This window comes from Bidens hawaiensis, unplaced genomic scaffold (assembly GCF_021521415.1).
Source record: "Bidens hawaiensis isolate Kalapana, Puna unplaced genomic scaffold, B.hawaiensis_p1.1 tig00001236_1, whole genome shotgun sequence".
NCBI classification, from domain to species: Eukaryota; Viridiplantae; Streptophyta; class Magnoliopsida; order Asterales; family Asteraceae; genus Bidens; species Bidens hawaiensis.
Window position 1 is genome coordinate 1281640 of NW_027491070.1, and position 23000 is coordinate 1304639.

The following is a 23000-nucleotide window of genomic DNA, read 5'->3' on the forward strand; positions in this document are numbered from 1 at the left end:
TACCCGCCATGTCCACTTCGTAAAGACCGTCTTTGCACTCACCCGCTCCAATCAACCTCCTCGTGCTCAAATCCTGCATGACACAAAAGGTAGGGAAGAAGGTTACGGCACATTGTAAGTCATTTGACAAGCGGCTTACGGATAAAATGTTGCATGTAAATTTGGGAACGTGCAAAATATCCTTTATTTTTAAACCATTTGGTAAGGTGCAAGTTCCCTTCCCTTCGACGGGAATTAAAGACCCATTAGGGATGGAAACGGGCAGCTCATTAGATGTCTTGTTTTGAATGTCAAGCCATTCTTTTCTGTGTGTTATATGAACAGAGGCACCTGAGTCAACGAGCCATTTACCTTCGCGTCTAACATTACCTGCAAAGTTGTCAGTCAAGGATGTTTGGGCTGAAACTTTATCACCGAAAATGTTTAGGAATTGTTGGTATTGTTCACTGTTCAGGCCCGGCAAGGGACTCTCTTCAACACAAGCCGCCTTGGGATTGACTTTTTCGAGTTTCCCTTTACCTGGCCACCAGTCCGAGTATCCAATGAGTTTGAAACAACCCTCACGCTTGTGCCCATCTTTATTGCAAAAGTCACAGTGACACTCCTTTTCTCCTTTCCCACCTTTAGTGGTCCTTGGACCAGATCTGTTTTGATTCCCAGCAGCCCCTTCACGTCTAACATGGGTATGAAAGGCTACGGCATTATCCATGGTCACCTTCTTTCCACGAGAGACAGCCCTTTGTTGCTCATCTTCAGAGACGAGACGGTAAGCTTCGCCCAAGGAAGAACCGGTTTCATAGCGAGGATCTGTGTTCTAATGGTGGAATAATCACTGTCGATACCTAGGAGAAATTCATACAATTTCTCCTTGTCTCTCAAATCGCTAATCGCCTTACTGATGCCACAAGTGCAGCCATCACACGAGCACTTTGGCATGGAGAACACGGACCCAATTTCATCCCAAATAACCTTAAGCCTCGTGTAGTAAGCCGAGACAGAGGCTCCATCTTGTCTTATCATGCTTAGGAGTTGTTTCAACTCGTAAGCCCTGGGTGCACTTTCTTTGCCAAAACGTTCCCGTAAGTCGTTCCATATTTCTTCTGAAGTGGTCGCGTATTTTACGCTAACCCTTATCTCTTTTTCCATGGACGTGGTAAGCCACCCCTTTATCATGGCATCACAACGAAGCCACGCCATGTGGTTTGGATCATTCTTCTCAGGTTTCTTCATCGAGCCGTCAACGAAACATATCTTATTCTTGGCAAACAAAAAATTCTCCATCTCTTGAAACCAATCTAGGTAGTTGTTGTCGTTCAAGAGATCGTTTACCTGTATCTGTCTTGGGGTATCCGAAGGATGCAAGTAATAGGGAGAGCCATGGTCAAGGCTCTGATCTTGTTTTTGATTTTTGGGAGCAGCCGCATCGCCACCGGCCATGGTTTGAGATGTGGTGTGATTAGGGTTTTTGGAATTTTTGGTAGAGCGTAACCTACTCTGGTACCATGAGAATTTTGGTATGTTTATTTCTTAATCATCCAAGATTACAATACAAAGTTAAATAGAAGAAATAAACCGAATAAAGAAACCATAATACTAGCCACAATTAATGGATGAGAAATAGGAATGATATTCTTTCCCACAATATATTGGCTAAACTATCATCAATTAGTTGAATGAAAGAAACATGATAACTACCGCCAAATTGTTTAGTTATACATATTCGTATAACTAATTTAATAAGTTTTTGGTATTTAATTTAATCATTTAACAATTAATTACCCCTTAGTTTTATTATTAAAATACTTAAACTGGCTGAGAAACATATTTCATTTGAACTTGTAAATAACAAAAATATTTTTACGAGCTAGAGTTATATAGGTGGACAACTCTTAGATTGATGAAATTTTTTTAGACAATAACGCCAATTTGGCATGTTTAATCTCATTGTCTAATCCAACATATATAAATCAACACTATTTCGATGGTAGAACTATATCCCTGGATATTTTAAGAAGACTATTTGACTTTTTTGATGGTCGCAATTGTCCATGGATATTTTAAGAAGACTTTTAATTTCTGATGGCTATATATTCTTCTCCCACTAAGTTTCCTTTCACAACTTCTTATGAAATTTAAATGGCTCTAATCAATTACAAGTATGATGTTTATCTCAGCTTCAGAGGCGAGGATACTCGTCATTCGTTTACGGCTCATCTTTATGAGGCGTTACGTAAAGCTGGAATCAAAACTTACTTGGATGAGGTTGAGCTCCAGGAGGGGGAAAAACTCCCAGATATCAAGATAGTTTTAAGAGAATCTCGGGCTTCAATAGTCATACTTTCAGAGAACTTTGCAAGATCAAGGTGATGCCTTGATGAGCTTTCGTCGATCCTCGAGCAACGCAAGCAACGCAATCATTTCGTTTTGCCTTTGTTTTATAAAGTTCATCCTTCAGATGTCCGGAACCAGCGAGGAAGCTTCACGATGGAAACAGAAGAGGGAGTCAAGGTGAATCAGTGGAAGGCAGCACTAAGAGAGGTTGCTGATTTAAAGGGGATGGTACTTTCAGGGTATGCTTCAATATCTCTATTCAATTTTATTTAACTCTGCATATATAATGTGAAACACTTGTTGAGAAGCAAATGTGAACCTTTTTTTTTTTCTAAATTCATTTTCCTTCTTTTGTTCCAGGTCTGAAATCACTTTTATTAAAGACATTGTTCATACAATTAGCCGTGCACTCGTTTCCAGACTGTCTTCTTTGGATTCCAAACCGTCTTCCGGGGATTCCAACCCATCCTCTTGGGATTCCAAATCGTCTTCTTTGGATTCCAAACCGTCTTCTTTTGTTTCAGGTATCAAATCGATTTTACAATTTACAGGTTTATCTCCTTTCAAATGATTAGAATTATTTATTTCTCCTTTCTTATTTTTATTTGATCCAAAAATAATGGTGTGCGTCACGAAAGAATTTGAGCATCTTAGAATCCGTCTAAGGAAACTAGAAAAAGCCACCAATACCTTCAGTAGCAAAGTCATTGGAACCGGTGGATTCGGGAAGGTGTACGAAGGGGTAATCTCTCACTCTCTGGGGCGGAGCTTGGTTGCTATTAAATGTTTGAATCGTGAATTTGGACAAGGAGACCCGGAGTTTTGGAAAGAGATTATGATGCTTTCCCGTTACACACATAAGAATCTCATATCTCTCCTCGGATTTTGTGACGAGGACGGGGAGAAGATCCTTGTGTACGAGCATGCATCACATGGAAGCCTCGATCGTCATTTAGGCTCCACTGCTCTCACGTGGACACAACGTCCCAAGATATGCCTTGATGCCGCAAGGGGTCTAGCCTATCTCCATGATGACAAGGGCACCCAACAAAGAGTTCTCCACAGAGATGTAAAAAGTGCCAATATTTTGCTAGATGAAAACTGGAATGCTAAACTTTCAGACATGGGACTTTCAAAAATAGGACCTGCTAATCAACGTCACACGGTTCTTATCACCAACGTTGTGGGCACCCCTGGTTATTGTGATCCCCAATATATGGAAACATACTCCCTAACCAAAGAATCGGACATATACTCGTTTGTGGTCGTCTTATTCGAGGTCCTTTGTGGGAGATTATGCTTTAAGTATACCAATAATCAGTTGGAGATTTTAGTGCCTATGTGGAAACAAAGCTACATAGATAACAAGTTAGACCGGGTTATCTTTAAAGATCTCACACCATCAATATTGGACATGACTGCTTTGGAAACATTTTCAAGCATTGCCTTCCAGTGCTTGCACTATTCTCGTGAAAGAAGGCCAACGATATCTCTTCTTGTCGAAAGGCTCAAGACTGCACTTAAGTTTCAGAAGCTTCATGATATGAATTTGGCGAATGCTGTGGGAACCGGAATTCAGACACGCTAATGAACTGAGTGTAGTTGTCCCCAAAGGCAAAGGGCTCGCTCATAACACAAGCAAAATGGTAATCAGCTACTTTGCTTCTTCAAATTTCTTTTAATAAAATTGGGAAAGGTAAATTGTTATTTATAGAATGTTAGCTTATTTTGGGATTCTCACATTGTACCTAAATAAAGAAAGAAACACAGCAAGCAAATAAATCCCCCCCCCCCTTTCTCTACTATATGTGTATATAGTTATATAAGTATAATTTATATAATGGTCCTTTGAAGTTTGAAGTCCAACTGCCAATTTCCTTTATACTTTGTTTCAATTGTATAATTGCTAAACATAAAGATGTTGAAGGCAGTGGTGGCCGCGCTACCGTAGCTGGGAAAGGAGCAGCGCATCTACAGGCGAATGCGAACAAAGATGTAGGGTGGGGGGGGGTATATATTGGTTTGTAATAAGGTGTTCCTTCTGAGTGTTGTGAATATTAAAAAAGAAAAGAACAAGATATATTCTTCCATTGCTATATGACTATATTTTTTTAGTATCTAAATAACTTCCCCAATTAACCTTCTATGAATATTTTAATATTCATCTTAGACTATTTTGAACTATACTTTTAGTCTAATTGGCCATCATATATATCAAACTTATCTTTTGGACTAAATTAGTCAACATTAAACTAATTTCACAAAACAGTTGGAAATATATATTTCCCCAAAAACATATCCTTGCTTATAATTCATGAAGTAAATAAATGAAATTCTAATAAAATCTTGTTTTACACAAAATTTTCAAATGCTTCATTAGTTCATTTAATTATATTTCACTTTCCCTTAAAATTTGGTGGGCTTCTGTTTATTGTGGCCGGACCAAAAGACTATCAGCCCACTATGAAAGCTGTTTACAGAATTGAGCTCCCATTTGGTTTCAAATGAGTATATTTAGGTTCAAGTGTTCGACCCAGCTGCTTGAGATGAAAAATAAATTCGGCGTTACAAACGGGAACGGTTTTAAAGGAACCGAAAGCGAATTAGAATCTAGTTTGGTTGAAACCAATTAACCCCAACCGATATGGTTATAAACCGGTTTCAAACTGAACCGATCATTTTTTTCCTGATAAACCGCTTCAGTTTGAGTCAAAAACTGATGTTCACCACGTTTGACTGAACCCGAACCGGTTCGGACCTATAAACTAGTTTGCGCACCTTTACATGCTTCTTGCTATTTCTCTGTTTAAAACTTGTATACTGTATATATAAATATAAATATTTAATAAAATAATATAGTTTTATTACTCTAATTTATGAAATTTTAGATTTTGACACTGCCTCGACGATACTTGGGGTACGATTAAATTTATTGCAACGTTTATATTACTTATTGTTCTAGTTAACTTTGATTTTGAGTATTAGTGAGGTAATTAGTCTTTTGTCTATATAATGTTATGATGTCTTGTGTAAACTGTGTTACATGTTATGATCGTAGCACGTAATAGTTGGCCGTACCAAAAACTTATACTCAAAAGACTATTTTATCAAAAGTTAGGTAGAGTTTAAAAGTTATCAAAAGTTCTAAGCCTAAAGCAAGGAAATTCATCACAATTATATTCCTTATTTTAAGAATCAAAAGTCTTTCACTTGCTTTTTAACATGTAAACTTTAACCTTTTCAATATTCAGATAAACAAACTATAACTTGTTATATGTTAGGTTTACTTTGATAGATGTATTACGTTCATCTTTCGTCTAATTTACTTCTCTTGCAAAACTTGTAAATGATCTACAATTAAGCAAAATTATTATTGGGCTTTCTCATATTGGCCTTTTTGATACTTGTGTTATGCTATTTTTTTTCTTTATCAAAACAAAATCAATTTATTTGAAAAATAATCTGTTAACCAAGAAAGAAACTTAATTGTTTACAAAAAATGAGTGTATTTTTTAATTTTTTTTTTCTGATAAAGTTTCTCGTATATATTTAAATAATTTTAACTTTTTGAGATGCAACAAATTACTCATACTCAAGTCCCTTGATCATCAAATTTGAAATCTACTATGATGTATGAATGCTACTCTTACATATATGAGATTGTGGATTTAAATCATCACACGTGCAAGTTGTTATTACTGAAAAACAATATCACAAAAACTAAAATGAAAATCTCAAAATATCCATTCCTTCCAAGGAGTCAAAGAAATGTCCTAAGACCACTAAAATTCCAAGAATGTCAATGCAATTACCGTCGGGTCATACCTTATTTCTTGTCGGGTGATTTTTTAGAATAGAGGACGATATAAAAGATAGCTCGACTTTATAAAAGAGGTGACGGCTTATAAACAAATAGGCGACTTTATAAACGAGGGGACAACTTTATATAACATATGCAGACTTTATAAAAGAGATAATGGTTTTCAAAGAACAAAACACCAATAAAGTCGTCCCATATTATATAAAGTTGTCCCCGCTTTTATAAAGTCGTCAATTATATTGTCCTCTATTTAAAAAAGTCGTCTGACATAAAATAAGATATGACCAAACAGTAATTGCATGGACATTCTTGAAATTTTTAGTAGCCTTGCATATTTCTTATTTCTTTGACTCGCGTAAAAAACGAACATTTTAGGGATTTTCCCTGTTAAAACATGTCCTTTTTCATAAAATCATAAATAAATTACAATATAATCAATTTCGGGTAAAGTCAAGATAAAGTTTATAAATCTAGTTTGATTTATCAAAGCATCTTGTGTAAAGTCAAGATAAAGTGATTTTCTTTACTAGACCATTTGCAATTTAAAAACTTCACCATCATTAAAAAGAAAATGTAACTAAAACTCAATCATGTTACAACTCAAATTGTTACAACAACTAACTCTATATAGTCTCCATCATAATCCAAATCCCCAAATATAATAAATACAATAATCAAGTCTTCACAAAATCAAATTGTGAAGCAAGAACATAACCAGGATTCAACATACCTTGTGGTCTACGTTATCATCTCTAAAGGTTTATCTGCCACCCATACTATTTATATTTTAATACTCAACCCAAAAAAATCACATTTTTTATATATATTCATTGAATCTTTAAATATTTAAATATTTTATTAAATAGTAGACCGTCTTTCGTGATAAACTTGTTCTTTCTTTCTTACCCAAATCCTTAAGTCATTCCATATATTCTTGATACTTTATTTCATTCAACCCATCATTAAAGTTTGGATTTTTATACAATCTTTATACAATTACACTTGTTTCCCTTTCTGGGTATTCGTTATCTTGGCTTAAAATCTTGTAAATTTATTCAACCCATCATTAAAGTTTGGATTTTTATACAATCATACTTGTTTTCCTTTCTGGGTATTCGTTATCTTGGCTTAAAAGCTTGTAAATTTTCAAGATTTGGGGTTTAATTTTGATAAAGTTAGGGTTTTATTGATAGAATCTTGGTGGGTTTCTTGAATCTTGGGTTGATTTTAATTGTGGGTGTTGATTGGTACTTAGGGTTTCTGAAATTTGATAACTTTTGAAGATTTGGTGGTGGGTTTTGATTTGATTTAGGGTTTTATTTGGTTTGAACTGAATCTTGTTGCAGATTTTGGTGATGGTGAGACAGTAGCTGGATTGGATTTGATCAAATCTGTCAAGGGTAAATTGGTTTTTTTCCTTCTTTACATCTCTATCTTCAATAATGTTACAAGATTCTTTGGATTGAAATTAAAAATCTTGAATTTGTATATAATAATTGGGATTTTTTTTAGGGTTGTAAAAGATGAGTTCAAGTGAGAATGTGATACAAAGGGGGAAGCTTTTGGTTCATATAGCCGAAAACGGGCATTCTTTTGAACTCGAATGTGACGAATATACCCTTGTCGAATCAATCCAACAGTATTTAGAATCGCTGTCCGGGATTCGGTTAACCGATCAGCTTCTTTTGTATTTGGATTTGAAACTTGAACCTCAGAATCCTCTCTCAGCGTACAAACTCCCATCTGATGATCGGGAAATTTTCGTATTTAATAAATCGAAAATGCGAAGTAATTCGGTTCCACCGGGATCCGAAGAACTCGAATTATCTGAAAACGAATACCCCGACCCTCAAAGACCGGCGGCATCGTCACATGATCCGCATCCGTTAGATGAAGCCCCAGACCCTGCTTTAAAGGCGTTACCATCATACGAGAGACAGTTTAGGTACCATTACCGGCTCGGGGACGCAATTTACCGTCGTACCCTTGTAAAATACGAGATGTGTAACCGATTTGCAAGAGAGTTTGGGGTGCAAGAGAAGGCATTGGAGATTGCCAGGGGTAATTTGGACCATTTCTACAAGATGATCCTCCAAAACTACATGGATTTTGCTAAGTGCTACTCGCAACAACAAAGAACACATTCGAATCTTTTAGTTAACTTTGGAAGGGATTTAGAAAGACTTAAGTCTATTAAACTTATACCCATGTTACAAACTTCCGATCGCAAGTGTTTATTGGATTTCGTTAAAGAAGATAATTTGCAAAAAATGGTGGATGATTGTAGTAACTCTCACAGGCAGTTTGAAAGTAAAGTTGGAGACTTTAAACAGGAATTTGGAGAGTTAAAACAACGAACCGAACATTTGTTTTCTAGTAAAGCTTCAATCTTTAGTAAAGATTTGGAAAGGACGGTTAGTGAGCACGAACACCATATTAACGAGCAGAAAAGTATAATGCAAGCTTTGAGGTTTGGTTTCTTGTTTATTCTTCTACATTTTACTCAATTGTTAAGCCCAAATATTTTGTTCCAACTATAAGCATATAGATTATAGGGGATGTTTGTAGGCCTGTTAACAAACCAAACGTTCAGTAAACCTTTCGTGAACAGTTTTGCGGGATAGTTGTTCGTGCTCGTTTAGTTAATTAAAGAAGGAACTTGAACAAAAGTTTTTGTTCATTTAGTTAAACAACAAACATGAATACATATCCCGTTCGTTCATATTCTTTTATGTACATTCGTTCATTTACATTATTAGTTTGCTTAAGTTTGTTTATATATTCACTTAAATTTAGGCCTATTACAATTTAGTTTTGTTTTATGAAATTAAAATATCATCCATTACAGTTTAGTCTAACAGTATTAACTTTTTATGCCCAACAAATTGATGTTGATGTTCAATTTTAATTGGTGTTTGCTCAGTTATGTTTGTCTACCTATGTTCAATTATGTTTGCTCGTTTATGCTCGTGAACCGTTCGTTTAGAGTATTAGCGAACGAACACAAACGAACATGAACACGTTCATTTCGAAACGAATGAACACGAACAAGAAAATCCGTTCGTTTAAGTGTTTGTATTCGTTCATTTGTTCGGTTCGATTACAGGCCTGGATGTGTGGATTTGAGTTATGTAACCGATTATTTGGAACCTATTGTCATCCCTATTTCTGACACTTAACTTCAAATATATGTTAATGCAGCAAAGATGTCGGTTTGGTGAAGAAACTCGTGGATGATTGTTTGACAAGTCAACTCTCGAATTCTCTCCGTCCTCATGATGCTGTGTCAGCATTAGGCCCAATGTATGAGGGTCACGACAAAAGTTATCTCCCGAAAATGCAAGACTGTGAGCGCGCCATTTCCAACCTGTTAATCTTTTGCAAAAACAAGAAAACCGAAATGAATACTTTCGTTCACAAATACATGCAAAAGATCGCTTATATTCAGTACACAATCAAAGACGTACGGTACAAGTTTTCGGTTTTCACGGAAGCGTTAAAACGCCAAAACGATCAATTCGAGCATTTGAAAGTGGTTCGTGGGATCGGGCCCGCGTATCGAGCGTGTTTGGCAGAGATAGTAAGGAGAAAAGCATCAATGAAACTTTATATGGGAATGGCGGGCCAGTTAGCCGAAAGGCTTGCAACCAAACGGGAATTGGAAATAAGAAGACGAGAAGACTTTTTGAAAGTCAACAGTTTGTTTATACCTCGTGATATTTTAGCATCAATGGGATTATACGATACCCCGAGCACGTGTAATGTCAATGTAGCTCCTTTTGATACTAATTTACTCGATATAGATATATCAGATTTGGACAGTTTCGCCCCTGAGCATTTAGTCGGGGTTTCTTTCAGAAAAGGCTTGTCGTCAATCTCTCAAGATGGTGAAGAAAGTTCCGAAATTGGTACCGAAAGTTTCAATGATTCTGTGGAAGCTTCTGAATTGGTGGAGATTGCGGGGACGAGCAAATTGGAAGTTGAAAATGCGAAGTTAAAAGCCGAACTCGCTTCGAATATAGCAATTCTTTGTTCTTTTTCACCCGATACCGAATTTGAAGATGGTGAAATCGGGAACGTGTTGAAAAACTCGGCTGAAAAAACCGCTGAGGCTTTGAGATTGAAAGATGAACACGAGAAGCATTTGGTCAACATGTTGAAAGTCAAGCAGATGCAGTGTGAGTCGTATGAGAAGCGGATTAAAGAGCTTGAAAACCGGTTATCAGATCAGTATTCTTTAGAAAACAAAATTAATAAAGATGTGTCATCCGAGCCGATGGACGAAGCTTCTTACGCTTCGAGTTTGTTACTTTTGAAATCGGGAGGTAATACTAATGATTCATTTGGAACTTTGAATCCTAATTTGGACTCGTCAATGGTGGAACCAACCCATGACGAAAAAGATGAAAAGGAGACAATGGTGTTGGCAACTAGTTCGACCGCTGAGTACATGTCGCCGCCGCCTCTGAAAGAGTTGACTTTTGATGAACCGGTCGAAGCTAGTGGCGGTGATGCCGAGTTGCAGAATTTGCTTACCGAGAAGTCGAATCAGTTAAACGAGATGGAAACTAAGCTTCAAGCTGCAATGGAGGAGGTTACAAGGTTGGTTAGCGAGTTGGAAATCAGTCGGAATCTTCTAGAACAATCTCAGGTATATTGTAAGTGAATATATGATATTAGTTGTTGACTATGTATATATTAATATGTTTTTTTGGGGTGTAGATGAATTGTGCTCACTTGGAGAACTGTCTGCATGAAGCAAGAGAAGAGGCTCAAACTCATCTTTGTGCAGCGGACCGTAAGGCGGCTGAATATACTGCGTTGCGTGCTTCGGTTGTCAAAATCCGCAGCCTTTTTGAAAGGCTAAAAACGTGTGTTTCATCTAGTGGTGTGGCCGGTTTTGCTGAGTCACTCCGTGCGTTAGCTCAATCGCTTGCCACGTAAGCTCTCAATTTTTTACATATGTTTTTAACCTAAATTAAATCATAGAATGAAAAGTTGACTATATGTATTATAATATTTTATTAATTATCATTGAAAATTTTTAATTTTTAGATCTGCGAATGAGAACGGGGATGACGGTATAAACGAGTTCCGCGAGTGTATTCGTGTGTTTATGGAGAAAGTCCTTTTGTTAACAAGGCAACGAGCCGAGTTGATCGATCGGTACACAAAGGCAGAGACGTCACACGAACAACTTGCAAAAGATTTGGAAGAAAAGAAAGAATTGGCCAATACTTTATACATGAAGCTTCAAACTGAAAAACAGGTATACTTTCTAACAAAATCACAAACATATTACAAATAATATTTATTTACTTATTTAATATAATATATTATTAGGTGAACAAGGAGAAGATATCATTCGGTCGTTTGGAGCTTCACGAGATTGCTGCATTTGTACTTAATGCAGCCGGGCACTACGAAGCCATAAACCGAAACTGCACTCATTACTATCTTTCTTCAGAGTCGGTTGCTTTATTTACCGACCATCTTCCACACCGACCCACCTACATCGTAGGCCAGATCGTGCATATTGAAAAACAAGCCGTGAAGTCATCTCCGGTACAATCTCCCACTGCAACCACCTCCTCCATGGGCTCGAGCCAGTTGAACCCATATGGTTTACCCGCTGGGTGCGAGTATTTTATAGTGACGGTTGCGATGTTACCGGACGCTACTACTATTCATTCACCCGCCGCTGCTTCCTGATCGTGAAAACTCGGTTAAGATATGATGGAAGAATTAGTAACGAACCGAGGATTATTAATTAAGTGTACATAAACTTGACTTTTGAATTGGAAAAACTGAAAGTTGATTGATCATTTGATTGAATTTGTTCCCACTTAAATGTACAGTTGATGCTGATCTTTAACCTGTTCTGTTGTATAAAATTAACTCTCCATGTATCATGTAAAAAAACTATGTATATTATTGTTTCTCTTAACTTTTATCTGTCTATATAAAACTAGAGGTGTAAACGAGCCGAGCCAAACTCTCAAAGTTGCGCCTCGGCTCTTTTTGAAAGTTTACGTTTGGTTCTGGCTCGTTTATTATTTATTAACTTCCTTTACATATATATTATATGTGTACTATTATATTATAGTTATAAGTTATAACTTCATATATGTGAAATAAATTTTTTTAGTAATTTCTATCATAATATATTAAATAATATTACTATTACTATATATTAATATAATAAGATGTTTGTTTAGATTCACAAGGCTAGCAAAACTTAATATGTCAAGCTCAAACATGCACTTAGACTCGTTTATTAAATGAGCTTATTTTATGTTGAAATTTGAGTTTAAGCTCGTTTAAACTTTAGCACTATCCGAGCATTTAGTAAGCCAAACTCAAGTATCTTAGGTTAGGTTGATGTCAAGTTAAGTGGGCCCCAAAACCATTTGGGTCGGAACCTAAGTTTTGGGGCCCACACAACCAACTTAAACTAAACTCAAATTCGGTTCGATAATTTTAAGACGCTGTTGAACCCCTCACCAATATAATGTCATTTAAATCTCATTGATACAGTAAACAAACAGATTGTATTCATCTTTTTCCTCCACACAAAATTGTACAAGATTATTAATAATATAACATTTACACAAAACCGACTTCAACAACCCGCCTAATTAACTCAACTTCTCAACAGCCATGATCATCTCGGGTTAATAATCTACAGTAAACCTACTTGAACCCATGATGGTCAACCGCTGCACCAAACTATCACCGCCTCCACAAAATGTACATTCTCCGCTACTAAGAAAAAAAGTTCATATTTTGACTCTGCATCCTTTGACTTTTCAGGTCAACGCACTTTAAATCTCCTCATCCTTTTACCATCAATATGATAACAACATCATATGATCTTTGATACTTTTAATCATCGATGATGCTTCTAGCCGCCTTGTAAATATATCGCGGGGTCTATTATACGCAGATTAGTTGAAAAAGTATGGTGATTTAATAACTTCATTTAAGTCAAAGTCTCCTCTTTGGGGTAGGGGTGGGAACTCGAGTCCTGGATACGTTGTTTGAAAACTCTCGAGCAGCTGCGAAGGGCGAAAGGGTCATTTACAAATATGATAAGGGCAAAAGGGTCATTTACAAGATGGTGATCGAGATATGCTTACATTTTCAAGAATTGGCGTTCGATAAAGCTCGACAAACTTTTCTCGTAGTATTACGTTCATCTTGTCAACATCGCATGCATGTGTCCAGAAGGAATCATGAACACCTGTCATATACAAATAATAAGATCTTGTAATATAAATGTTATATAAAACTTATTTATTAAAGGGACAAGACAAACCTGCAAAACGCAATCCCGCATCCCTACAAGCTACTGCAGTCATCATCATATGTGTACCATCAAGTGAATGCACAAAATTTGGCGGGAATGCGGTTCTTTGTTTTTTAACCTCGACCTGTAATTATTATTGAAAAAAGAATAATAATTTATAAGAAAATAATTTTGATAGGTGACGGGAAATTACCGTATTACCCTCTCGTTGCAAAGCTAAGACCTGAAGAGAAGTTTTTATCTGCAACACATTGTTTAGACCGGTTTCAAACTCAAATAAAAAATTTGAAAAGAAATGGGAATAATCTAATTTTAAAGTTGCTTACAATGTGGCGCTTAGTTTTAAAATACGGTTGCACGACAGGAAGGCCTAGAGGGGTGGTCCACCGAACGGGTTGATTTTCAGCAGCAATCACCTGTAAAAACATAATTTATTAACAAGCCTAATTGAATTTTTATAGTTCATTTAATTTTATTATAAAATGTCTCAATTGGATAATACTATAATAGCATAGAACACATGCCTTTGCACAGTCCCCGAGCCAACACATAGTACCACGGGCCGCTTCAAAGATCTCTTCAAGGGCCTCCAGTGTGACCTATGGCAGGATAATTACTTGCAGTTTAATATAATGACCAAATCGAAATATTTCAAAAGGCGTACAGTAATTAGTTGATAGATACTCACTTTAGCAGCATAACAAGACGCACTAAACAGCAGTTGGTCATCAGTAATATGACCCTTCTCTTGTAGTCTTCTTTTAATTTGTTCACGTGCACCGACAAATGTAACGCCATAAACGGACGTCATTACCGTTTGTTTGACTAGTTTTCTGTTCACCTGAATAGTTCCAATAATTTTATCATCAATTGCTGAATGCATTGTATTATATAAGAATAAACTAAAAGCTAATTTTAAATCATATATACCAAATTTTCTCAAAAAAGACTGTAAAAGCATAAAACGAACCTGTCCGATTAGAAGCTTGGCTAGTACAGCATTTGGATAACTTGTTGGATCTTTTTCACTGTCCCGTTGCATGATCTCATGAACCCTAACGAACCAACCAAAATATTAAAATATTTTCAAAAAAGTAAATATGTTTTTCAAGAAAACTAGTTGACTTTTCATGTCAAACTTATGGTTTCTTATGTTCAAGAGGATATGGGCTCAATAATAAAATCAAATTCATAACTATTGTATCTGTAGTATTTTTAATACAAGTCGATTTTTTTTGTCGAAATTTTACATGTTCTCGTCATATTTGAAGTCAAAAGAAGATAAGCATGTTTGACCTCCAAAGTCAAACTAAACTATTTAAATACATATATAGTTAATATACAAATAATCTTCACAAGCTAACCTTACTGCAATCTCTGAGTAGACATCAGAAGGCTTCTCTCCAGCAACTAGATTCACTGCAGCAGCTTCTAACTGCAAAAGTAGAAAAACATTTGATAAATAAACATTTACATGCAAAATATTTAAAAAGAATTGTAATATAAAAATCTATCTATAAGATATTGGAAAAAAAAGTCCAAAGTGGAAACATACGGTATCTCGTCCCAGTGCAGCATAATGCTGGAGCCCATTGCATGAACCATCCTATAACAAAATATAATTTTATGAAATTAATTAAAACATAAACGAGCCAATCCGAGCCTATATTCAGAAATGAGCATGTACTACCTGATGAACTGGCAAATGAGAAATAACAGTATGAGGTGATGAACTTTTTAAAGTTTCTGACAAATTGATACAAGCTGCTAAACACTGAAACGGGTCTTCAGCGGTTAACCACCATCGATTTCCACCGAGCGGATTATCAGCCGAATCGATGATATCATTTATATGATCTTCCACAAACTGTAATCGACCATCATATGAAAGTTTCTCGACTCCAGAACCGTATAGATTTGCTAAATGTATCCGTAACCATCGTAAGCCCGATTTCCCTAACGGTCTTCCTTCAGCGAACTCGAGAATCCCCCTACATAAATCAGAGCTTAAATGGTTTAAATGCGGGTGCATTGGATAGGCTCGGCCCCGAAAGTCAAGATTGTGAGGATAGTAAAAGCCTTCTTCATCTTTCATCCTTCGAGCCACCTGATAATAATATGCATAATTATAATATTAATCACAATTGAAGTAGATTATAAGATAATGACGGGATAGAATGATTACCGAAAGCTTTAATTCAATGTCGCATCGTTGAGAATGTAATTCCTGGTTGATTTTCTTTGTTTTCCTCACACTCCATCTCCATTCTTTTACATCACTCGAGTCCTCAGAATTCAGATCGGGAACAGAAACCTATAATCAAATGATATGTATTTCTTAAATTTGAAGTAAAAAATATAATAATAATAATAATAATAATAATAATGATAATAATAATAAAGCACAAAACTTTATATGCTCACGTCTTCACGATTAACAAGACCAGCAATATCACCACCTGCAGCCCAAATGCTTTCAACAACATCAAGTAATCTTTTATTTATTCTCCATTTGGTATCTCCAAGTGTATCCAATGCCTGTTCATGTCCAATTCATACAAAAACTGTTTATTAACGTCTCTTTACAAATCAAAGAATAGTAAACTGTTCAATGCTAATAAACAGTAAATGAAGTTTATACCTCGTATATTTTCTGCATTTGAGAAAATGGAGCATTCTTAACAGCCTCTTGTTGTTGTTTTGATCCGTGAGTACGCATGAGATATGAAGGTAAGAAGAAGTGCCCCCCGTTGTCATACCTGAAAACGAGTGTGTAATATTTTTATTTCAAAAGTAGACGTCACCAATTGTTTTTATTTTGAAAACAAAGATATAAATAAACGTATAATAACATCAAAACTTATTTAAATTAATACCCTTTCCACTTTCTTGGAGGCACCAACATAGGCACGTAAGGAATTATCATGTGTCGAGCCTGCATTTAACATATTAGAGGATTAAACATACTTCATAGAAAAATACATAACCCATCATCCCATATAGGGTCTTGATAGTATATGTTGAATATTGATGGGTTGGGTAACGGGTCAAAACTGTTTAGGGTCAAAATACACAATTTGGTGAAATCAACGGAAGACATAAACTAAAAGGATAACTTACAGTTCTTTCAAGTCCAGTGAGAATCGTTTTATCGCATTCAATAACTCCACACTTTCTGATTTGACTGCAAATTTTAATAATATTAGCATAAAGTTAGTTACTTTAATTCTTTTATAAATTATATCCACCTAATTCGAGTTTGATGTACAAACACGTTTAAACACAATAAAAATAAGATGCTTTAAAAGAAATGACAAGTTTACCCCGATTCCATCGCTATAATCTTAAATAAGTGTCGAAATGCAGGTCGAATATCGGGTGGCGCGTCAGCTGACTGACTAACTGGAGATTGAACATAAGCTACTTCTGTTAATAACTCAATAAGACGACATCCCAGCTGTATTAAAATAAGCAATAACATTACTACTAGTCATTAAATATAATACATTATAATCTCACTATCATAAATTATTAGAATATTTAGAAACATAGATTGGTGAGAACGAACCTTTGCTTGCTTATCTCTGCCCCAAGGTATATATTCTTCGTTTTGCAAAATCTTTTGTACCTCCCTTATTTTTTTCCGTTTGATTAAAGTTTTAACACGTTTTCTAAGCATCTCGTTTTCTTTTGCTTCATCTTCCTGAGCTTGAATCAAGACCTTTTTTGGGCCATTCTTGGTTTTCTCCAAGAAAGTTTGTATTCTAACCTGCAAATTACCTCTTAGTACATATCATCTACAACATTGTAAAAAACAATATAAATGCTATGGTACATACAAATGTCTCCAATATGCCAATGAACATTTTTCTAATTAATAACCCAAATTTAATGTTTTATAACCAATATGTTATGTACAAAAATAAAACTATTCAGCCAATACATAAAGTAATGTGTTGTTTTTAACTAAGGGAACATTCGTGGTTCCTTTTTTAAAGTGGTTATCTGATTATTAACTTCTCAAATAATCAGTTAAAACTATTTGGGTATAGTCAAATCAAAATTTTAAAACAATTATGATCTTTTGATTATTAGGCTTGTAAATGAACTGAATGTTCAGTGAACTGTTCGTGAATCGTTGAGCTGGAAGTTCATTTATATAACGTTAACATAACTTTTTGTTCATTTGGTTGAACAAACGAACATGAACACTGTCCCGTTCATTCATTTATGTTCGTGAATGTTCGTTTACGTTCCTGACTTCCTTCATTTAAATTCGTTTACAGTTCGTTTATATAATCTTTAAACTTTTAGGCCCATTACAATTTATTCTAGTTCTATGAAATTGCATGTCGTCGATTACAATTTAGTATAGTTTCACTGACTTTGTAGGCCCAACAGGTTGATGTTCACATTTACTTATAATTGGTGTTTGCAAGGTTACATTCAGTTATGTCCGTGAACCGTTCGTTTATACTATTAACGAACAAACATAAACGAACACGAACAACTTCATTTCCTTAACGAACGAACACATTTAACAGTTCGTATTTGTTCGTTTGTTCGGTTAACGTTAAACAAACTAACACGAACACTTACAGGCCTAATAATCCAAAACTCATCCTGACCATCTACATACTTAATAGTCATTAAATATAAACCCCTAATCAATCCAGTTACATGTACAACAAAACCAAGTATGTTTTCGAAACAGAAATAACCAACTCACCTCCATCTCAACCGCCATACCAATCTGAATAGCCGCCTGAACCACTCTAACATACCTATGATCATGCCCCATCATCAACAACCCCATCATCTTATGCATAACAATAATCGCCATTTTATCCGCAGGCAACGAGTCAATATACGGAGCATACGCCTCCTGATGCTTCTTCGTATTCGGCGACTTCTGCTCCTTCTCAATCGCCTTACTCAGCGGCTCAAACCACCCTGCAAACAATGACTTGACATAAGGCAAATTAGGCGCCAATTTCTTCTCACACATCTCTCTTTGAAACTCCCTATACTCTTCAGTCATCTTATCCCAAGCCTCAGTCTCAGCCTTAATCTGCCTCCTCCTCAAAATATAATAATTCCTTTTATCAAATTCCAATTTTACCCTTTTCTTGTTTTTATAGAAATTCTTGATTAAGAGTGAACTAATCCATGGAGGCTCTTGAAGGTAAACCCTTTTAGGGTTCATCTCCAAATCAGAAACTGAGTCAAACCCAGTTGGGATTTGTTGTAAAGTTGCAAGCTTTTCAAGATTCTTGGTGAAGTTTTCATCAATGGAGTCTGGTAGTGGGTGTGAATGTGTGGTGAAAATTGGGTCTTTTAAAGAGGGTAATTTGAGATTGTGTGGGAAAGAGGATGAGTAGATTAATGGGTTTAGAGATGGGGTTTTGAAGAGGTGGAGATGGGTTGTGGGTTTATTGGGTTTTCTTGGTTTGACTAATTTGGTTGACCATGGAGAATGGAGGTCACTGGTGGTAGTGGTGGTGGTGGGTCTAGGGTTTGGAGAGAAGATAGAAGATGAAGCCATGGGTTTTGGGTGAGAGGTGGATAAGGGTGAAATGGAAATAAGGTTGAAGAAGAAGCCGATGGATGAGTAAACCCTGGCTAAAACCTTGTGTAGGACTAGCCCTTGTTGTTTTCTTAAAGTTTTATGGGTGAGGGTAAAATGGTCTTTTTGGTAATTTTATAAAATATCAAAGATGTGTCAAAAGTGAGATTTGACCGAATGATACTTTAGTTCATTTCTTCATGTTGGTCTTGTTTAGTTGCTTTTTTGAGCATTCTCAGCCTGTTTCCTATAATTATATGAGTGGAATTAGATATTAAAGGGTGGGATTGTAAGTTGTTGTGAGTGTAAATTATAAGGTGGATAGAAAATATATTGATTTTTTGTAAATTTTGAGAAACTTTGTTTGCCCATATTTATTTTCATATTTGTTGAATTGGTTGTGAGTATATGAGAGAGAAAACTGTAATGATAAAGGTATAAAACAATTAGTTGAACAAGAAAGAAAAAATGTAGTGTTTTTAGTGTAATTGTAGAACTAGGGATGGAGTACGGGATGGGAATTCCTTATGAGTATCTTACTTGGGTTTAAGTCATAGAAAATCAAGAATCCCCTTCTACTATAATGTCACGCCCCGACCAAAGGCGGCGGAACATACCGCGATGCGACGGATTGCCCATAAACGCATGACACTATTTTAAGCGATAATATTTAACAAACTCATTTAAATTTCACAACATCAAAATGTCACATAACATACTTGCTCATAAAATAAACATAACAAAATATAGCAAATAAATATTGTTCATTTTTTGCTAATATCCTAAAGGTCCTGATGACGTTTTCTCCAACTCTATAATCAACCTAAATGCAAACCTGTAACATTTCATAAAATAAAGTTTATCAACACAAAGGTTGGTAAGCAATTCATAGTTTTGAGCATATATGTATATAATAAGAAAAGTCACAATCTTGTATACGAAACAACAAATAAATAGCAGTAATTTGGATAATATGAGGTCGCTAATAAGAATACATTAGCGGCACCGTCTATAAGAGAATACCAAATATATTCGGATTTCATGAGGTCGTTAATAAGAATACATTAACGACACTGTGCTATAAGAGAATACCATATAGTTCACGGATTTATGAATCAACCCTCCAAAAGCGATAAAACACATAAGCATATAAACATATAAGCATAGAACACCAAATCGAGCATTTATTTAACTAAAGTATATAATAATGTTTGTGGTTTAAGACTCAAGTATAAAGCATTTAATTTGAATAAGTATGAAATGTCACACCCAAAACGAAAGATGAAAAACGAGGTATGAAAGTACTCACATTCAAGTATAAAACTTGGTCGGTAAAAGACGGGAAAACGAAAGGATGGAGTCTAACGAGCAAGGCCTAAATAAAAATAAAAGTCTTGTATTAGAAATGTTGTTTTATAAAAACTTTAAAAATAAAAGTTAAGAAATGTAAACAATTAAAGTTTAAGGTTTAAAAGGTAACTATTTAAGAAATTGTAATAATAACCCTTTAAAATTGTAAGTTTACTCGAACCGGGTTAAAGCATCTAACCTTAATATATACTCAACCTATGTTAAGTAATAAAGTGGGTAAAAATGCAATAATGCAAGTCCCTTTAGAATAAAGATACTAAAACGGGTTTTAACGAGTGTTCGGGTTGTTGGTTCGGGTCTTGATAATTGGTCAAACCCAAAGACAACTTTCCAAAATATTAAATTTTATGAGATAACTCATAAAAATATATTAACACCTAACCAAGTATGTAGTTCTATTGTTTTAGAACTAAAAACGCACGTTAAGCGCGTGTTCGGTTTTGTCGGTCCAAACTTTGTTATAAATTCAAGTTTGATTCAACATTCCAAGTACTTTAATAAAATATTTAAAATCAGTTTGTAAAGTATTTTTAAATAAATATACAAGTCTTGATAGCTAACAACACACTTGTATGTCTTAAGCGAGTGAAAATCGGTTTAGTTTGGTTTGGTTCGGTTTCCATCTCACAATAAGTTCATAGATGGTTTCCACATGCCCAAATATCAAAGAACTTGTATAATAACTTATAAATGATGAAACTCAAGTTTTACAACAAAAAAGTTAACAATAAAGTCTTTAAATGAAAGTTTGGTTTTCGGTTCGGATCTAGTTTCGGGTTAAGACCGAGGTTAGAATCTTCAAACTCATAATCATAGAACTTATAATAATGATTTTAGAAACTTAAGTCCAACATAGGGATGGAAACGGGCGTGGTTCGGGCCGGGTATCGGTAATCCCATGCTCATACCCGCTTGTTAAACTGTGTCTCATACTCGGCACATTACCCGTCGGGTATTTTTCGGGTAATTACCCGTCAGGTATCGGGCATACCCGCGGGTATCGGGTATACCAGTTGGGACTTTCAAGTACATTTTTTATCCATTATAATTATTTTATACATCTTATTCATACAACCATTATTACAAATTTAAATATAATGCCCTCCATATATATAAGCATGACAATAAATAAATAATATCATTATAATCTGTATATAATTATATATATATATATATGCTTCACAACCTATGAAATACAAAGAATTTTGCGGGTATATAATTCGGGTATATGGTTCGGGTAAACAGGTATGTGTTTTCGGGTAATCGGGGCGGGTATCATCTAATCCCATACTCAGCCCGTACTCGCGAAAATTTTTAAATCCTAATCCCATACCGGCCCATACCCATCGGGTTTCGGGTATATCCGTCTAATTTATTTCGGCTTTCGGGTATACCCGTCAGGCACGGGCTTTTTTGTCATCCCTAGTTCAACATAAAGCATGTTTAAACAATTATTTAACAAAACTAGTAAACAAAGTTCGGTTTACGGTTTGGAGCTATTTACGGTTAAACCAAGGCTAGACTATTCAAACCCATAACCATGGGACTTGATAAATAAGCAAGATAAGTATAAGTTAGCATGGTTAGTAAGCAATGATAAAGTTAGATGGTTAGATGCGAAAAGTGTATAACAAAGACCACGAAAGTCCTTCATTTATCCTTGCCTTACGAGGCCTGAAACTTAACCAACCGGGGCCGGATAAGTAACTACCAAAGATAACAAGGGTTGTATTATATATATGTTGTGTCATATGCTTCAAGTATTAATTTAGACTAAGATATACTAATAAAAATGAAGAACTAACTTAGTTTGACTTTGGAAGTCAAACTTGACATAAATATGAAAAACAATCTGGAATGATTCTTGAATTTGAGTGAGGAAAGAGTTTATGAGCAAGGATTTATATGGGAAAGGGTTGGGTATTTATAGAAAGAGCTTAATTTGGTTAAACAAGTGATTTGGTGGTTAAAACTTGGATTTAATGGACGATAAACCAAACAAGGAGACAAGTTGGTCTAGAATTATTTTTATAACTTTCAAAAATGACCGAATGGCCCCCGAAGTTTGTTTTAAGTGATTTTAACGCGTTTTAAGGCACAAAAAGGATGTTTTCAAGCCCCAACAAGTGTAAAAAAATATTGTAACATAAAAACCATCATTTTGATTATATCATAAGTTTTGATTTACAAAACGGGTTGGTTTACATGATAAAAGGATCATAAACGAATACAAACGAGTACAAACGTGACCCGATTTTGACGAATGTCACAGTATCCCCTACTTGAAGAAATTTCGTCCCGAAATTAAGACGAAGATGGTGATGCAAACAAATGTGGATACTTCTCTTTCATTGTGTCTTCTCGTTCCCAAGTAAATTCCGTGCCACGCCGTTATTCCCAACGAACTTTGACTAACCGAATATGACTACGTTGGTTTTCTTCTCGCTGCGATCCATGATCTCAATGGGTCGTTCAACCATAATCATCGACTCACCGACATGTACTTCGTCGAGAGGTATATGGAGATTATCCTCGGCTAAGCACTTTTTAAAATTTAAAACATGAAACGTCGGATGAACACCGACAAGTTCTTGCGGTAGTTC

At 35.5% G+C, this 23000-nt stretch overlaps 4 protein-coding genes across 5 annotated transcripts; 2 read left to right on the forward strand and 2 right to left on the reverse strand.

Annotated features, from left to right (window-relative positions):
* Nucleotides 1-711: 711 nt before the first annotated feature.
* Nucleotides 712-1437, reverse strand: LOC143566161 (uncharacterized). The gene has a single exon (XM_077052926.1). The coding sequence runs from the start codon at nucleotides 1435-1437 to the stop codon at nucleotides 712-714; it is 726 nt and encodes a 241-aa protein (XP_076909041.1).
* A 708-nt stretch (nucleotides 1438-2145) lies between these two features.
* Nucleotides 2146-4046, forward strand: LOC143567277 (putative receptor-like protein kinase At5g39000). The gene is made up of 3 exons (XM_077053742.1): nucleotides 2146-2570; nucleotides 2692-2855; nucleotides 2970-4046. The coding sequence occupies exons 1-3, from the start codon at nucleotides 2485-2487 to the stop codon at nucleotides 3917-3919; spliced, it is 1200 nt and encodes a 399-aa protein (XP_076909857.1). The 5' UTR covers nucleotides 2146-2484; the 3' UTR covers nucleotides 3920-4046.
* Nucleotides 4047-6892: 2846 nt separating this feature from the next.
* On the forward strand, nucleotides 6893-12107 carry LOC143568528 (autophagy-related protein 11-like). 2 transcript variants are annotated; one of them, XM_077054673.1, is made up of 7 exons: nucleotides 6893-6909; nucleotides 7498-7551; nucleotides 7664-8621; nucleotides 9353-10802; nucleotides 10874-11091; nucleotides 11207-11420; nucleotides 11495-12107. In XM_077054673.1, the coding sequence occupies exons 3-7, from the start codon at nucleotides 7675-7677 to the stop codon at nucleotides 11861-11863; spliced, it is 3198 nt and encodes a 1065-aa protein (XP_076910788.1). In that variant the 5' UTR covers nucleotides 6893-6909; nucleotides 7498-7551; nucleotides 7664-7674; the 3' UTR covers nucleotides 11864-12107. The 2 variants fall into 2 exon arrangements, with proteins under 2 accessions (XP_076910788.1, XP_076910787.1); XM_077054672.1 differs by lacking the exon at nucleotides 6893-6909 and adding an exon at nucleotides 6968-7169.
* Nucleotides 12108-12625: 518 nt separating this feature from the next.
* LOC143568544 (DNA-directed RNA polymerase 3B, chloroplastic-like) lies at nucleotides 12626-19051 on the reverse strand. Its single transcript, XM_077054678.1, has 19 exons — nucleotides 18190-19051; nucleotides 17029-17229; nucleotides 16784-16917; nucleotides 16581-16644; nucleotides 16337-16395; nucleotides 16102-16219; nucleotides 15885-15998; nucleotides 15646-15774; nucleotides 15151-15567; nucleotides 15016-15066; nucleotides 14825-14895; nucleotides 14431-14515; nucleotides 14149-14301; nucleotides 13985-14059; nucleotides 13787-13876; nucleotides 13654-13701; nucleotides 13470-13584; nucleotides 13291-13394; nucleotides 12626-13209 (listed from the first exon to the last, which is right to left on the reverse strand). The coding sequence occupies exons 1-19, from the start codon at nucleotides 19003-19005 to the stop codon at nucleotides 13099-13101; spliced, it is 2955 nt and encodes a 984-aa protein (XP_076910793.1). The 5' UTR covers nucleotides 19006-19051; the 3' UTR covers nucleotides 12626-13098.
* Between the last annotated feature and the right edge of the window lie 3949 nt (nucleotides 19052-23000).

What these genes read in the sequence shown, in the direction of transcription:
- LOC143567277 (XM_077053742.1), top strand. Translation starts at nt 2,485, where the DNA reads ATGGAAACAGAAGAGGGAGTCAAGGTGAATCAGTGGAAGGCAGCACTA. An exon ending in AAGGGGATGGTACTTTCAGG is followed by an intron (nt 2,571 to 2,691) that starts GTATGCTTCAAT and finishes CTTTTGTTCCAG; the next exon opens with GTCTGAAATCACTTTTATTA. An exon ending in ACCGTCTTCTTTTGTTTCAG is followed by an intron (nt 2,856 to 2,969) that starts GTATCAAATCGA and finishes GCGTCACGAAAG; the next exon opens with AATTTGAGCATCTTAGAATC.
- LOC143568544 (XM_077054678.1), bottom strand. Translation starts at nt 19,005, where the DNA reads ATGGCTTCATCTTCTATCTTCTCTCCAAACCCTAGACCCACCACCACC. An exon ending in CTGCACTGGGACGAGATACC is followed by an intron (nt 14,896 to 15,015) that starts GTATGTTTCCAC and finishes CTACTTTTGCAG; the next exon opens with TTAGAAGCTGCTGCAGTGAA. An exon ending in GAACGCCAATTCTTGAAAAT is followed by an intron (nt 13,210 to 13,290) that starts GTAAGCATATCT and finishes CGCCCTTCGCAG; the next exon opens with CTGCTCGAGAGTTTTCAAAC.
- LOC143568528 (XM_077054673.1), top strand. Translation starts at nt 7,675, where the DNA reads ATGAGTTCAAGTGAGAATGTGATACAAAGGGGGAAGCTTTTGGTTCAT. An exon ending in AGTATAATGCAAGCTTTGAG is followed by an intron (nt 8,622 to 9,352) that starts GTTTGGTTTCTT and finishes ATGTTAATGCAG; the next exon opens with CAAAGATGTCGGTTTGGTGA. An exon ending in TTAGCTCAATCGCTTGCCAC is followed by an intron (nt 11,092 to 11,206) that starts GTAAGCTCTCAA and finishes TTTAATTTTTAG; the next exon opens with ATCTGCGAATGAGAACGGGG.
- LOC143566161 (XM_077052926.1), bottom strand. Translation starts at nt 1,437, where the DNA reads ATGGCCGGTGGCGATGCGGCTGCTCCCAAAAATCAAAAACAAGATCAG.